This window comes from Gallinula chloropus (genome assembly GCF_964237585.1).
Source record: "Gallinula chloropus genome assembly, chromosome: 9".
Lineage (NCBI taxonomy): Eukaryota > Metazoa > Chordata > Aves > Gruiformes > Rallidae > Gallinula > Gallinula chloropus.
The window spans coordinates 18,283,305-18,298,967 of NC_140094.1; the positions used below are offsets into that span (position 1 = coordinate 18,283,305).

Here is a 15,663-nt window from a genome sequence, read left to right on the forward strand (position 1 = left end):
GCGGGAGCCCGCCGGCCCGCCCCTCGTAGGAGCGGGAAGCGGCCGCTCCGCCCCCGCCCGCCGCTCGGCCCGTCATGGCGCTCACGCGGACGGAGACGTTGGAGGCTGAGGAGCCGTCGCCGTGCACACAGCAACGGATGCAGGTCCGGGGGCGGGTGAGGAGCGGGGTGGCCGTCTGCCCGGGGCGAGGGTAGGGGAAGGCGCGGCGGGGGAGGGGGGGGAACCGGGGACGCGGGCAGAGGGGAGGAGGGGGGGGAACCGGCCGGCCGGCCGGCGCAAGCGGGCGGAAGGGGCCGGGGCTGCGCGCAGCGGGGTGCGGGGGCGGGTTGGCTGGGAGAGGGGCCCGGCGCCGCCAGGAGATGGGAGCGTGGGGCAGCCGGGCCCGCGGGCTGGGGAGGGAGCGCGGGAACGGGCCGGGCTGCGCCGAGCCTCCGGCTCTCCTTCCGCAGGAGCTCACCCCGCTGGGCGCCGCCGAGCCCCAGCCCGGCCCAGCGCCTGGCGAGCGGCGAGTGGGAGTCGGGCAGCAGCTGCGGGTGCTGCTCACGCCGCTCTCGGGAGCGGACCGGCGCCTGCTCCAGAAGCGGCTGCTGGGAGCGGGCGGCGGGGCCGAGAGTCGGGCGCCCCCGGGAAAGAGGTTCTGCCCGGAGCCCGGCCCGACGGAGCCCGCGCCCGCCTCGGCCCCCGCCACCTCCCCGGGCGGCTACTCGGACGGGCAGTGGGATGCGGACAGCGACGGGAGCGACGGCGGGGACGCGGCCCCGGTGAGTGTCTGGGGCTGCGGGGAGGGAGGAGTGGGGAAGGGGTCTGCGGGGGGAGGCCAGGGATGTACGGGGGGGGGGAGGCTGCAAAGGTGAGGCGGGGGGGTCTGCGGGGGGGGGACACGGACAGAGAGGGAGGCAGGGGGGTGTGGGGGGTGGCAGGGAGAGTGTGGGGGATCTGCGGGGGCAGGTGAGGGTTTTAGGGGGCTTTAGGTGGCTTTAGGGGGGTGTAGGTGGGTTTTAAGTGGTTTTAGGGGGGTTTAGGTGCCCTTGGCACACACCAGCTGCGTTCGGAGGAGCAGCACAGCTCCAAAGGCTTTTCCCTCTTCCTGCAGTCCTTTTCATATTTCCCGCTGGTGCTTCCCTGCCTGCAGCACAAAGCTTCCCCTTCCCTGAGCAGCCAGGGATGGGAGTCAAAGCTCTTGCCCCCAGCACACAGAGCCTGGCAGTGAAGGCATTGAGTGCTCTGGTGCTGCCGTAGTCACTTGGCAACGGGCGCAGCTGTAAGATGGGAAAGTTTTGCCCATGTTCAGTTAAGTTTTGCCCATGTTCAGTTATAGTTAATTCATTGTTCCGAGGTGCTGAGCCCACCTCTGTGGAAGGTTGTGCTGGGTTTGTGTGCCGGGCTCGCTGTGTTGCTGGGTCCTTGGCTGTTCAATGGTTCACTTGGGTGCTGTAGTTCTAGCGGGGTTTCGATAACTGATCCTTTGTAGTGCTGGGGGTGAGTTTTGGGGGGAGGCAGGTGCCTGTACGGAGGAGTTTTGGTGTTGATGGGGGATCAGCTTGGTTCCTACCGCATTTTTCTGTTTACAAGTCTATCACACCGCTTCTAGATAGTTCAGACAGCCAGTGTAGGCTCCCAGCAGCCTGGGACATCTCTTGCATGCCGTGTAACCATAGGATGAGGAGTAACTGGCTTTTCTTTCTGTAGGATGGAGACTCACAGCTCTCAGCTTACGAGAGGAAAAGGCTGAAGAACATTACAGAAAATGCTAAATTCTTCGCTGCTTTACAGCTGCACGAGGTTCGTAGAGATCAGTATCCAAAGGTGCTCTGTCCAGCTGCAATGCCCACCTTGCTGTTGTCCCACTCACAAAACCCCTCCCCAGCACCAGCAGCCTGTGAGGGAAGCCATGCAAGCTTCCTGAGGCACCAGGACCGCTCTGCCTGGATAAAGGATGGGTTTGTGCTGCTAGTTAGTTTTTGGCAGTGAGGAGAGGCCCTTGGCTATGCTTGGGAAGAGTGAGGAAAGCCAAACTTGGTTCTCACGGTGTTCTGCCCAGCGCCTGGTCCCGGAGCTGCAGACCCAGTGGCACTGGATGAGCTGGTGAAGGCGCTTGTGTGTGTGTGTGTGCTGGGTCCTGCTCACTCCCAGCCCTCCTGCACTGGTGTTCCCTGCCCAGGGCGGTGAGCACTTGGGTCTCAGATGCAGTGCCTGTGGGTTACCTGTTCATCCCACCATGGTGCACGCTGGTTACCGACTCACCCGGCCGCAGTACCCAGGGGTTATCCAGTTATCTAATGGAAAGGCCGCAGTGGCAGTGAGGTGGCTGGTGGCCAGTCTCTGGCTGCTGAGAGGGTTCAGCTCACAGCCCTGGGAGCAGCTCTTGGGAGTAGTGAGAGCTCCTGGGGTGAGTGGGATGTGTCTGAGCTTCCTGGAGCCCAAACCAGCTGAATGCCCGTCTCCAAAACGTAACAGGGAAGGAGTGGGGGGCTCTGTGGGTGTGGGCTTCCCTCCACATGTCTTTGGTGCGGGGTGTTTAGAATGCATTTCCTGTTGGTAAAGAGAAGGGCTCTTTGTCAGTAAATAAGAAGGACATTGAGGTCCTGGAGCGAGTCCAGAGAAGGGCAACCAGGCTGGGGAAGGGGCTGGAGGGCAAATCCTATGAGAAGCAGCTGAGGAATCTGGGGGTGTTCATCCTGGAGAAGAGGAGGCTGAGGGGAGACCTTCTCCCCACCTCCACTGACCTGAGGGTGCAGAGAGGTGGGCAATGGTCTCTTCAGCCAGGGGACAGGAGATGGGACAAGGGGAAATGGCCTCAAGCTGCCCCAGGGCAGGGTCAGCTCAGATGTGAGGGAAAAGTTCTTCCCTGAAAGAGTTGTGGGGCTGTGGCACAGGCTGCCCAGGGAGGGGGCTGAGTTACCCCCCTGGGTGTGTTTAACAGATGAGGAGATGAGGTGCTCAGGGATATGTTTTAGCGCAGGACGGGAATGGTTGGACTTGATGATCTTAAAGGTCTTTTCCAGCATTGGGATTCTGTGGCTGTGGAGCATCCACACTGCTCATGGAGAGCTGGGAGCTCCTGGTGTGTGGAAGCACAGCGGGCACAGCACAGCTTGAAGCTGAAAGGTCCCTGTTGTCACCATTGCAGATACTTGCAGTGCAGTTTATTGCAGCTTTTAGCCTTTAGCTCCTGTGTGCTGCTTGTCGTGTGTGGTTTTAATCTCCCCCTCTTTCTCTTCAAGTCAGCTGCAAGACTCCAGCAGATCGCGACGAAGAAAGTGTTGCACGTTGTGAAGAGGTAAGAGAGCCCTGCAGGACCTCCAGTGCCTCACCCACCCTACCTCACCCTGCGCAGAGGGAGAGCTGGGGAGGGGTCTCCCCCAAAGCTGGACCTGAATGGACTGGTCCTGAGCTCCCTGTTCACGGTCACACCGCGTCTAGGTGGTGCATCTCCCTTGCATCCCCTCATGAAGGAGATGATGGTGTCAGGCTCTCTCCTCACGCTGCCGACTCTGCTCCTTTTTGGGGTGTTTGCACTTTTCTCTGAAAGTGTTTTTGTGTGCTGGCTGGAGGAGGGAATGTTAAACTGTGAAAGCCAGCGATGGGAGAGGGCTTGGGGGAGCAGGAGGTGGGGAGGACGAGCTGCAGGGCCTGGGGTGACTGGTTGGTGTACAGAGGCCGGGCTTTTGGCTGTGCCAGACCAGTGCCAGGCAGAGCAGAGACGTGAGCTGAAGCACCCAACAAAGAACGAGGTGATGGAAGTAGGTGGGAAACGGTGGTGAGACGAGCGAGCAGAGAGATGAATTATGAATGAGGAGGGAGACAGGTGACAGCAACAGGATGTTTTACAAGCCAGACAGATAAGCAGTACATACATACAGACATACCTACATGTTGTGCTCTCTCTGTTGTGTGATGCTGTCACTGGAGGGATAAGGAATCATGCTTCAGGAGCAGGTGGGAGCCGGTGCGATGGGAGGTTTGAGCTGAGCACTGGGTGTCTGAGGTGGAGTCTGGTGTTGCAGAATGGCTTGAGAAGCAAGGCCTGTGGAGCAGTTGTTCAAGCAGTCACCTGTGTAGCTTAGTAAGACCAGGCCCCACACTGTCTTGGTGAGGACAGAAGGGTCAACAATTGGTCAGTGTATTCTTGTGTATCGTGCAGCAAGGCCACAAAATGTGGGAGCAGGAGGTGTGATAAGGATTCAGAGCTCCTGGGACTGAGAAAGAGCCATGATTTCCAAGCTGCAAGATGGGTGGAGTACATAAATGTAACCTTTAGTTAAGAGCCAGTTAGAATAGGACAAGTACAACACGTGGTAGGAATAGTATCAAAGGAAGGGTGTGCTCACAATAAAGTTGAAGTTGCTTTGTCAATCACATTGATTGGCTGCATCTTCCCTCTCTCTGCATCAGTCTGGTACTTAAACCAGTGGGGTTACACTGTTTAACCGTGTCTGCAGCTTGGGAATGTTTGGGTTGTTCTAGGCCTAAGCCTAAGAAGGCAGAAGATGAGACAGTGCCTCGAAGATCTATGCGTCTGCAAAGAGTACAGCCCTTGGAAATGCCGCTGCTGCAGGTGTTTGCCCAGCCAGAAGAGCAATATGTAAGATGGGGAAGGGGTGGGGAGGTGAGGGGGGGGTGTATGCAGAAGTTTGATAGCACCAGTGCTGCTGACGTTGGCTGGTGCCACTTGTCATTGCTGAGCTCTCTGTGGACACTTCTGGGTGTCTGGAAGGTGCAGTAGGGTGGCAGTAGTGACTGGTAAATCCTTCCAGCCTCGGGCGTGTTGAGCAGCTGCATGTGCCGGGGGAGGCAGTCGGTGCCACACGCCTCAGGTCAGTGGAACAGAGACAATTTGGATGCTCAGAGGGGCCCAAGGTAAAACCTGTGGTGTTTGTCATCAGCCCCTAGATTTCAGCAGCTTTGAATTGCAGACTCACAGAACTGTTGGGGTTGGAAGGACCCTCCAGAGCTCATCGAGTCCAACCCCCTGCCAGAGCAGGGTCCCTAGGACAGGTCACACAGGTCGGTGTCCAGACAGGTCTGGAATATCTCCAGAGAAGGAGACTCCACACCCCCTTGGGCAGCCTGTCCCAGGGCTCCCTCACCCTCACTGTGACAGAGTTTTATTACTCTTCCCTTAATGCTCCTTCGCCATAACTTCTGATGTAGTTTATTTTCCAGTGAAATATTTACAGCAGCAAATAAAACTCCCATTGCTCCCAGAGGTGGGGATTGAAATCTTCCACAGCGCCGCCGGCTAAAGCTGGATCTGTAATGCAGTTTGTAAGGATCAGCCTTGCCCAAGTGCCAGAAAGGAGAGGGAGAGATGCAGCGTCACTGGTGGTGTTTAGTAAAGTGCTGTGAGGTGACACAAAGGTGACAGAAGCTCTCCCCATTGTTCTGGTCATTTATTGGGTCGCTGTCAGTGCCTCCTTGGGAGCGTGGGGGGTAGCCCATCGCCCTGCTTGTAGTTCTGGTCACAGCATCATTAAGGTTGGGGAAGACCTCTGAGATCACCCAGCCCAACCACACCCTCCCCACCCCCTCCATCATTCCCCCACGTCCCTGTGTGCCTCATCCAGCCTCCCCTCGCTGTCGGTTGAGTCACGCACGGGGCTCGTGTCGTTCCAGCCTGAGGTCCCAGCCGGGCCTTTCCCGATGATTCCAGAAGGTCAGGAGGAGGAGAGCAGCCAACAGACAGAAGGCTTGCTGGCCACGTGGACGAGGATAAGTGAGGTACTTCAGTGACCACCAGTTAGCTTGGGACAGTGTGATCCAGCTGGAGTTCTGAGCTCCTAACCCTGGTGTTCCCTTTGCAGGAGAAAGCCCCCAGTACAGAGAAGCACACGTGTGACGTGAAGAGGTAACACAGTGACTGGGCACCGGGCACTGTCCTGTTCTCCTCCTGCCTCTACACTAACCAACCTTCTCGTGGTGCTCTCCAGGTACCAGGACAGCCTGAGCAGCATGGTGCTCAGCGAGGATGCCGTTAGAAAGGTGGTGAAGTCCCGCGTGTGCTCCATGGCCATCCACCCTTCCCAGAGCATCATCCTTGTGGCAGCGGGGGACAAGTTTGGGCAGATCGGTCTCTGGGACGTGGTGAGTGGTCTGGGTGCCCCATGCCCAGCAGAGTCTGTTGGCCACAGGTGGGGTGCAGCTGGGGCATAGCCTGTGGCATCTTTTCCTCGGGCTCCCCTTGGTATTTCAGACGTTCCCTGTTCTTGTGGGTCACACCGGGCTGCCTGTTAAACTGAGGGTCACTGGTGCTGCTTGAAAGGTCCCCAGCAAGCCCTGATTTGATGGGGGAAGGGGTCGCACTGGTAATTTTGGGGGGCTGAGTGGAAGAAGATGGATTGCCAGCTGAAATACCAGCAAAAGGGGCTGAAATTGTACTTTGCCATGGAGAAGTTCAGGATCTTAAGTACGGCACTGGTGTGGCAATGGCACAGCCAGGCTTCGGGGAGGGAGGGGAGATGGTGCTCGAGTACTTGGGGCTTGAGTCTGTACAGATTTTGGGTAGCTGTGGTGAGCCCCTGTTTTCCAAGACTGCTAGGATGAAACTGCTGTGTGAGGTGGTGATGGGGAGGCCGAGGGCTGAGTGCCACAGGCTCTCTGCAGCCTCATGGAGATGTTTCAGTGGAAGCCTGGAACTCTTAAAGCTGCTCTTCAAGGGAAGGAACAGGAGATTGTACTTTATGTTCAGTTTGGGTTGCCGTAACTAAGCTTGAGGTCTGAGTAACCTCAAGTGTTTATGATTTGATGCACAGGTGTCCTCATCCACTCACTCCTCAGCAAGGTGCTCAGCCCCAGGGACCAATTCTGCCCTTAAAAAAGAGCCCGATGCTGCTGCTGGGGCAGATGCCATGCTGAGGGCTGCAGCAGCAGCTGCTTAAATTGCAGCTTTTCCTGAAGGAAGCAGAATTCCCAACCCAGAAGTAGATTCTTTGGGTGCTTTTGAGCTGAACCACCTGTATGGGGGTGGCTTGGGGGGTGGGTGTGCGGGCGTAGCCTGGCGATGCTGAGCTGGGTAGCCCCAGGGAGGGACTGTTCTCTGCCCTGCAGAGACCTGGGCAGCTGTGTGCTACCCTTGCTGATGTCCCCACATGTGGTACACCCTGCTGCCACCTCCCTGCTGTACCCCAGAGTGGGCTGAGTGTGCCTGCAAGCCAGAGACTTTAATTGGGACAGTAAGGAGCAGAGATAACTCTGGTGGTTGGCATCCCTACTGTGTTTCAGAACTCCAGGTCAAAAGATGGAGTGTCCATCTTCATCCCACACAACTCCCCAGTCACCTGCCTGCATTTTTCTCCCGCTAACCCTGCTCACCTGCTGTCCCTGAGCAACGAGAGCCTGCGATGTGGGGATGTCACCAGAGCTGTCTTTGATGAGGTGAGTGCGCCCGCGGCTCCTCGGAAGCCTCCCGGGCGCTCTGCTGGGAAGTTGTAGCCTCCTCAGACCTGAGTTGTTATTTGGTGGCTGCTTTGGCAACAAGAAAGTTGGAGATTGGGTTTCCATGAGGACACATGAAGTGAGCTTTAGCCAGCATCACAAAAAGGGGGGGTGCTTCCTAGTAGGAACACGGGCTGACACCTTGGGTACTCCCAGTTCCCGTCCTGCTGCGATATGGAGCTGGGTTTCCTGTCTCTCTGCTCAAGCAGCGTGTGCCTCTTCCCAGAAGCCTTTTAATGGTGGCAAACGAGCAATTTGAAGGACTAAATCTTCTCCCCAGAACCCCACTCTGTGCTCCCAAACACAGAGCAGGAGCTGACGTTGCCTTTCTTGGTTTGAAATGAGCGAAGCACGGTGACTGGGCTGCACTGGAGCCAGGCCCCTCAGCCACGGAGCTCCATGGCTCCAGCTCTGCTGGGCTCTGCCCCATCCATCCACGTTGCTCAGCTCTCCAGTGCTGGGAAGATGCCACAAGCTACAGCAGTTCAGAGGGGTTTTGCTGACCCTTAGAGCCCCACAGTTGCTGTGGGGTTGCAGCAGGCCAGTACCTGGCTGGGCAGAGCCAGGGAAGGTCAGAGGGGGCTCGCTTTTGGGGGCCAGCGCTCCTAAGAACGTGTCTTAGTCCTGCTCTGATGACTGTAGCCTGACTTTGCAGCCTTGTGGTAGCTCTAGATGGGGGGGAAAGTAGCGAGGGAGAGAAGCACTGAAGAGAAGCACTCCCACAACCCCGTTTTGAGAGGGACCTGCCAGGGTATTGGGAGGGGGCTCAGCAGCCTGACCGATCCCCTGGATTACAGGAGGGAAATGCCCAGCTGTGCCCTGGTGGTGTCTGTTGCACTGGGGAGGGGGACACAGTCCTTAATCCCCGCTCTGTGTGTGCTCCAGGATAGCAGCTGCCCGATGATGGCAGCATGGGAGGGTTCTGGTGGGAGTTGGGGAGTGGTGCCAGCTTGTTTCAGGCAGTTAGTTGCTGCCCCCTTGGAAAGCATGCTGGGTTTTGGGAAAGGCTGAGAGAGTTGGGGTGGTTCAGCTTGGAGAGGAGAAGAGTCCAGGAGATCATACAGTGCCTAAAGGGGCTACAGGAAAGCTGGGGAGAGACTTGTTAGAAGGGCATGGGGTGATGAGACGAGGGGGGGTGGGTTTAAATTGGAAGGGGGGAGATTTACATCAGATGTCAGGAAGAAATTCTTCACTCTGAGAGTGGTGAGGCCCTGGCACATGGTGCCCAGGGAGGTGGTGGCTGCCCCCTCCCTGGAGGTGTTCAAGGCTGGGTTGGATGGGGCCTTGGGCACCCTGGGCTGGGGAGAGGTGTCCCTGCCCGGGGCAGGGGGTGGAACTGGATGTCTTTGAGGTCCCTTCCAGTCCTGACCAGTCTATGATTCTAGGACACCCACCTGGGCAGCAAAGGCTGGAGATACTGAATTAGCCTTCGTTAGTCATTTTAGCCCATTAAAAAGGGAAAGTGTGACCTCTGCAGCCCATGGAGCGTCTTGGGCATTATTATCTGTATTCCTTGAGTGGTTCTGTAACGTGTGACCTTCTCTGCACTCAGATACACAGGAGTGAGGAGTTGTCTTCCTTTGACTTCCTGGAAGCCAGTGCCGCCACCGCTGTCGTGGGATACTGGGATGGGGGCATCGCTGTTGTGGACAGACGGACACAAAGGACATCTCCAGAGCTCTCTGTGGACATTGGCTTCAAAAGGACACGGACAGTCCACGTTCACCCTGTGAACAAGCAGTATTTCGTCGCTGCTGGCTCGGTGTATGTAGCTCAGAAGGAGCCATGGTCACTCCGTGCTGGCAGCGCTCGGCCAGCGCCGGCTGCGAGCGGCACGTTGGGAGGGCAGGGGCAGCTCTCGGCGAGGCAGATGGGTTGTCAGCCTCAGTGTGTGCTCAGAAGAGCTCTGGATCCTTTTAGGAAGCGTTCTTTAGCTCCTGGCATGATATGCTTTGGCTTTGCTTCACCTTGTGGTGATGGGTATGGAATGGGCCTGGGAGTTGCTGGGGTGGTTCAGCAAGAGGGGTTTCCCTGAGCCGTGGGCTTGGCCTGGCTGCAGTGGGCTCAGGGTCCTTCGGAGCCACCAGCCATTTGAACAGGCACCGCTGGTGTAACGCTGTAGTTGCAGCGTGTGTGAAACCCGCGGTGCTGCTGTTGGGGATCAGGGGACGCTGGTGACCCCGCTGCCGCCTTGCCAAGGGCTCCTGCCATCTCTTGCAGGGACGTCTGCATTTATGACATTCGGCAGGTGAAGCGCAGGGGCACCAAGCCCGTTGGCTCCCTCACAGGGCACACCAGGAGCGTGGCTTCTGCCTACTTCTCCCCTGTCACGGGGAACCGCGTGGTGACGGTGTGTGCGGACGACAAGCTGAGGTAAGGGGTGTGGGAAGGACCAAGCCCTGTGGGAAACGGTGACCCCTCTTACTGCCAGTATTTCCTCTCTGCGTTGCCCTTGGTGAGAGTTTGCCGTCTCCATCGCTGTTTGAAGCTGGGTGTACTTGCACAGGGGTTGTTAGCATTGCACCATCTTCCTGTCGGCTTTGGGATGCTTCCCCCCAGCTCATGTTTTCCTGAAGAATATTCAGCCCTGAGCAGTAAAACGGGTGCTGTTGGTGTTTAGAAATGAGTAAGGAACTGGCTCATCCCCACAGGTACAGACCCAGGGTGCTCAGGAGCGAGTTATTTTTACTCACTTGGTACCTAGATTGTGCTCATACCAGCTCTCCCCTAATTAGCCTGCCCTTCAATGAACTGCTCCGAGTTGTTGTGTCAGAGACAGAGTTCTGCTTTTTAGTTCTGTGCCTGTAGTTGAGCAAGTCATAGACCATCACCTGGGTCGGGAGAGACCTTTAAGATCACTGAGTCAAACCACAGCCTGACCATGCCCAGCCCACCTCTAGACCATGACCCCAGGCACAACATCCACATGCCTTTTAAATCCTTCCAGGGCTGGTGACTCCACAACCTCCCTGGGCAACCTACTCCAGGCCCTGACAACTCTTTCAGGGAAGAACATTTCCCTCGCATCTGATCTGACCCTGCAGCTTGAGGCCATTTCCCCTTGTGTCATGGCTGGCTGTGGCCGTTAGCAGGCAGGACGCTGGGCCCGTGGTGCTTTGAGGAAGGGGCTGCCTTGTTTAATGTGTCTCCTTCCTGTCCCAGGGTCTATGACACGACCAGTTTGTCGTCGGTCGCCACAGTGGTCTGCGACTTGAAGTAAGTTGGATACCCTGGGGCAGGGCTGGCGCGCTCTGGCATGTTTGAAAGCTCAGAGGGGGCTGGGATGGGCTGGGGGGAGCCTGAATTCTTCCTGGGCACCTGGAGCACCCCCGGCCTGGCTTTTGAGGCACTTCTGAGCTCTACTGTAGTGTAATAAATTAGATAGTTTTCCTTCTTCACTCCGCATTGAGCCTGTTTTGCCCGTGCTGTGGATGACAGAGTGATCTCTCCCTGTCCTTATTTTCACTTCTGAGCCTCTTAATATATATTTTCTCCCCTGTCCAACTAAGAAGGGGAGTAATAGACTGACTGTGGTGGGCATCTGGCCTCCAGCCAGGGCTAAACCACCACAGCTGAGTTCACAACGCCTGACCTCTGTGCCTTTTTACATACCAGACATTACTTTTAAGGGTAAAGCCTCAGGTTTGGGCAGTTGCAGCACCTCTGCTGTGCTGTGTGAAGGAGCTGCCCTGGCCTGCACCAGGCCAGACAGGGCTCCGGCTGTGGGTTATTGAAAGGCCCGATGCCTTTTTGTCCTGTGTTACTACACTGTGCAGCCAGGGAGTACCCTGACACCATCACTGGGGTCAGAGTACCCTGTGCTTGATCTGCCGGTGGGTTGGGCAATCCCTAATGACCCCAACCCTAACCCCCACCCTCACAGGATGGCAACGTGCTGGGTGGGTCTGGGCAGCACCAGCGCCTGGACATGCTCATAGAAGGGGCTTTAAAGAGCGAGGACAGAGAAAGACGCTGCCTATACCCACCAGATTCACTCAGAGCCATGTTTCTCTCCCTCCTTTCCTCCCCACAGGCATAACAACAACACAGGCCGCTGGTTAACCCGGTTCCGAGCCATCTGGGACCCCAAGCAGGAGGACTGCTTCGTGGTGGGCAGCATGGCACGGCCCAGGCAGATCGAAGTCTTCCAGGATACCGGAAAGTTGTTGCACTCCTTCTCTAACCTTGACTGCCTCAGCTCCATCTGTTCCATCAATGTTGTTCATCCCACTAGGAACATCTTGGTGGGTGGCAACGCCAGCGGCCGCCTTCACGTCTTCAAGGAATAAAAGAAACAAGGCCCAGAGGTTTTATTTTTTTTTTTGGCCCTTTGCCTTAGGTTTGGTCTCCTCTGCTTTCAGCCCTCCCCCCAGCTCTAACTGTATTTTCTCAGGACAAAAGTGTATTTTAAAGGATTAAAAATAAATAAAACGAATTAAAATAAGCACCACCTTTAACTCTGAGAACACCCAAGAGAGGGGCTCCTGTCCTGGCAGCTGGGACCGAGCCTGGGATTTTTTCCCCAGTACTGGAGTGACAAGAGGCTGGAGCAGTTGGAGCCTTACTGTGTGCATGAGGTGCTTCTGGAGGGAAGCGTAGGATCCCAGAACCCCAGCATGATGTGGGTGGGAACAGGGACACCAGGGTGCCCCAAGCCCCATCCAACCGGGCCTTGTGCCCCGCCAGGGATCCTGGGGCAGCCCCAGCTTCTCCGGGCACCCTGTGCCAGGGCCTCTCCCCTCCCCAGGAAGGATTTCTGCCTCCCAGCCCCTCTCCATCATCCTCCTGCAGCTAAAGGATGTTCCCCTGGGCCTGGCCCTCCCTGCCCTGGGCACCAGCCCCTCTCCAGCTCTCCTGGAGCCCCTGGAGGGCTGGGAAGGGGCTCGGAGCTCTCCCCAGAAGCAGCCTTCTCTTCTCTGGGCTGAGCCAGCCCAGCTCACCCAGCCTGGCTCCAGAGCAGGAGGGTTCCACCGGTGGACTTGCTGGGGGCTTGGGCTCAAGCCACATATTCAGTGGAGCCCAAGCCCCATCTTTGGGTGCTCTTGGGCTGAGCTTTTTAAGTGAAACAAATCAGTACCAACACCCCTAAAGAAGCAAAACCAACTCACACCCCGACTCAGTTTCTCCTGATATTTAAATATTTATTTAAATTTAAAAATACTTCTCATGGCACCGATGATTTTATGCTAACGAAGGTACTGAGTTATGTAGAAAAAGGTAAGGGTGGTTTTTTTTTCTCTTTTTCAAAGGAAAAAAAAAACAACTTACAGTATTTGGCACATGAAAGGGTCATTTCTAGAGTGGGGTTTTTTTTCTTATGAAAACTAAGAAATTCACATTTTTTTCAGGAATCTTCCCATCTGCTGCGTTAACGACAGAGTTTAAGGAGTTTTATTGTTTGTTCTCTTTTTTCCTGACACGAGGATCTACAGGACTGATGAGGGTTTGAGTCTAACGATGGGTAAAACTAACTGGGGGGGGGTGGAACACGAGACGTAATGTGGGCAACGGCCGGGAGGGACATACAACGACCGGTCCCCAGTTCTGGGGCTGGGGTGGGGTGAGGGGGGTGAAACACTACCCCAGAGGGGTACCAGGGGCTGTGCTTCCTTTGGGAGGAGGAAGATGTCTGGTGTACGGGGGCCGTGCCGCTACAACATCACGCGGTACATCAGCGGTGAGGAGGGAACACTGTATCTTCAACCCGGGGGGGGGGTGGGAGAACAACAGGGCAGGGACTATCACGCACTGCATAGAAACACCAGTGACTACGGGCTGAGGTAGGAACACTACGCTAAGAGTTACGCTTGTTATGTTGCATAAAATGGGCTGTGGGGGTATAAAACCCACCCCGCTCCTCCCGGCAGCGCTTGCGGCACCTCCTGCCCGCTCCGGCACCGGGGCTTCATGCGGAACCCTCCGGGCACAGGGCCCAAGGCTGGATTCCAGCAGCCAAACGGGACCTGGCTCATTATTGCAGGGACAAACCAGCCACATCCAGCCGGCTCGTCGTGGCGTCTGAGCGGCCAGCGGCATCGCCACGCTCCGGGGGCCGCGGCGCTGGCGTGTGCGGTGATGGATGTGGGATGCTCGGAGACACGGACCTCAGGCGGTGCAGAGCTGCAGCTATGGCCCCAGCTTACGGCAAATCTCTCCCTGAGATGAAATAAAACTTGCTCACCTGCCTTCACCTCCTTTTCCTCTTTAAAAGTACATCCGACTTGTCGCCCAACGCTGAGCAGCCCCGGCGATTATTGCTCCCTGCTGCCTCCCAGGTGACCGCAGGGCCCGTGGGTACGTCACGATGAGCCGGGTTTGTTGGGTTTTGATTAGGAACAGACAGGTCTGACGGGTGTCTGCCGGCTTCTTCAGTGTCCCCTCCACTCCCCTGTGTCCTTCTGATCTCCAGAGCAGCCACAAAGGTCCCGGTCCTCCCCCGGCTCCTGCACCAGCCCTGGGTTACTCTGGCTTCCAGGCTACGGGACCATTTGCTCCCAAACCAGCCGCTCGACACGCCCCGCTCGTACGGCGCCCAAGCCGTCAAGTAAAAAAAAGACTCGATTAGATTCAATAACAAAATAGCATTTTGGTGGTAAAATAGACCTTGAAACAGTCTCTTCTTTTCCCCCCTCCCCTTTTTTTTTTCTTTTTTTTTTTTTTCCCCTTTTTTTTGTACAAAACAGGAACGACTTCTGGAGGCCAAAGTTCTTCCTAATAAATCCAATGGGGTCACCGCTGGCCACACGCCCAGGCTGGGCTGAGGGTGCCCGGCGAGCTCTCCCTGCCCGTGCTCCCCCTGCCTGGTGTGGGAAGGCTGAGCAGAAGCCGTGAGAGGCTGAGTCGGCGCCATGGGGAGCTGGTGTTGGGGATGTGGGGGGTATTGGGGTGTCCGCCCGGTAGCATCACGCCGCGTGTGGCCACGAAGGAGACTCCGGGCAGCAGGGAGGGGTCTCTGCAAAGCAGCACCCGGCGGGGGGGGTTGTGCACAGTTCATACTGGAGGAGGACACGAGTGTTGGGTTCCTGCTCCGTAGCACCATCGCCGTGGCTCCTGCGTGACACTGCATCCTGAGCTGCCCGCCCGGTGCTCACACGATGGGGAGAGGGGGCAGGAGCCAAACCCAACTCAACTCCTCGCTTCGCCCGGGGCTTCCGCAGAGAATTGGAAGGCCCAAGTGTTGTGGGGGGGGGTGGGTGGGTGGGGAGAGCAGCGTGGCTGAGCGTGGCGAGGAGGAGGCCCCCGGGGGGGGGCTGCACCCACCCTCCTCTTCCTCCAGGAAAGCCGCCTCCTTGGCCGTGCTGTGCTCTGAGTTGGGAAGGGAGGGTCAGTGTGGGGGTGGGGGTGTGCCGAAGGCGCCTCGGGCAGGTCCCCAAGTGCAGGGAGGGGGGGGGGAACGGCGGCAGGTCTCTCCCCAGGCCCCCCAGATAGTTACGTGGCGGCTCCTGCCTTCAGGTGTCAATGAGCAGGCTTACCACGGCGCGGACTTTGCAGGCAAACCATCGCCTGAGGGGACAAAAGTATTGGTAATGGAACTGCTCGAACTCGGGGGTCTGGCGGATATCGCGGAAAAAGGCAGTGTCAAGGTCGGACTCGGTAAGGACGATCAGGAGGAGGAGCAAAACAAAGAGGAGTCCAACTGTCACAAGGAGCAAACGGAGGACACTTAAAACAAACTTATTCACCTGTTCCGCCTGTGCCGCCCCCAGGCCGCCAGCGCCCGGGCACAGGGCCCGCAGCTCACCGCACGCCTCCTCCGCCTCGGCCGCCGGCGTGCCGGCCTCCGACTCCTTCTCCTCCTCGATGCTGCACGGGGCCCCGTTCGCCTGCCGTGAGAGCAGCATCAGCTCCAGGCTGTGCTCGGCCACCGGCGTGGGCAGCACGCTGTCCGCCGGGCTGTAGTTCTCATCGGCGATGACGGCCACCCGCTCGCTGCTCTCAGCGCGGCTGCTCCGGCCGGGGCCCACGAAGGCGTCACCGTGGGAGGCCGAGCGCACGGGGGTTGAGTGGGCGCTGTCACGTAGAGACTCCAGGCCTGGGGGGGGATAATGAGGGGTTGGGGGGAGAGGGACAGATGGACGCTCAGCACGCAAAGGGAGGGTCCCTCCCACTGCTGGAATCTCCCCCTCGCTCGGCAGCTGTGGCCCCCGCAGCCCCCTCCCTCCCTGCAGCCCGTGACCGCCGCGGCGGCAGCACTCCAACACCCGCGTGACTCATCAGCGGCACGCCAGG

At 57.6% G+C, this 15,663-nt stretch overlaps 2 protein-coding genes across 3 annotated transcripts in view; one reads left to right on the plus strand and one right to left on the minus strand.

Moving 5' to 3' along the window:
* Window positions 1-359: 359 nt before the first annotated feature.
* On the plus strand, window positions 360-11,868 carry WDR76 (WD repeat domain 76; the record flags this gene model as incomplete). The annotated part of the gene is made up of 12 exons (XM_084268255.1): window positions 360-761; window positions 1,690-1,782; window positions 3,225-3,280; window positions 4,468-4,585; window positions 5,617-5,721; window positions 5,805-5,848; window positions 5,931-6,084; window positions 7,222-7,374; window positions 8,987-9,198; window positions 9,655-9,807; window positions 10,597-10,650; window positions 11,468-11,868. 12 exons carry the CDS (start codon window positions 360-362, stop codon window positions 11,721-11,723), a joined length of 1,800 nt encoding a protein of 599 aa, XP_084124381.1. The 3' UTR covers window positions 11,724-11,868.
* Window positions 11,869-14,882: 3,014 nt separating this feature from the next.
* The window catches only part of FRMD5 (FERM domain containing 5), a gene marked incomplete at both ends in the record, with an annotated part of 63,361 nt that continues 62,580 nt past the window's right edge, over window positions 14,883-15,663 (minus strand). For both annotated transcript variants that reach the window (XM_084268323.1, XM_084268322.1), the window contains one exon: window positions 14,883-15,466. In XM_084268323.1, the coding sequence (XP_084124449.1) occupies window positions 14,883-15,466 (584 nt within the window). The remainder of the gene's footprint in view (window positions 15,467-15,663) is intronic.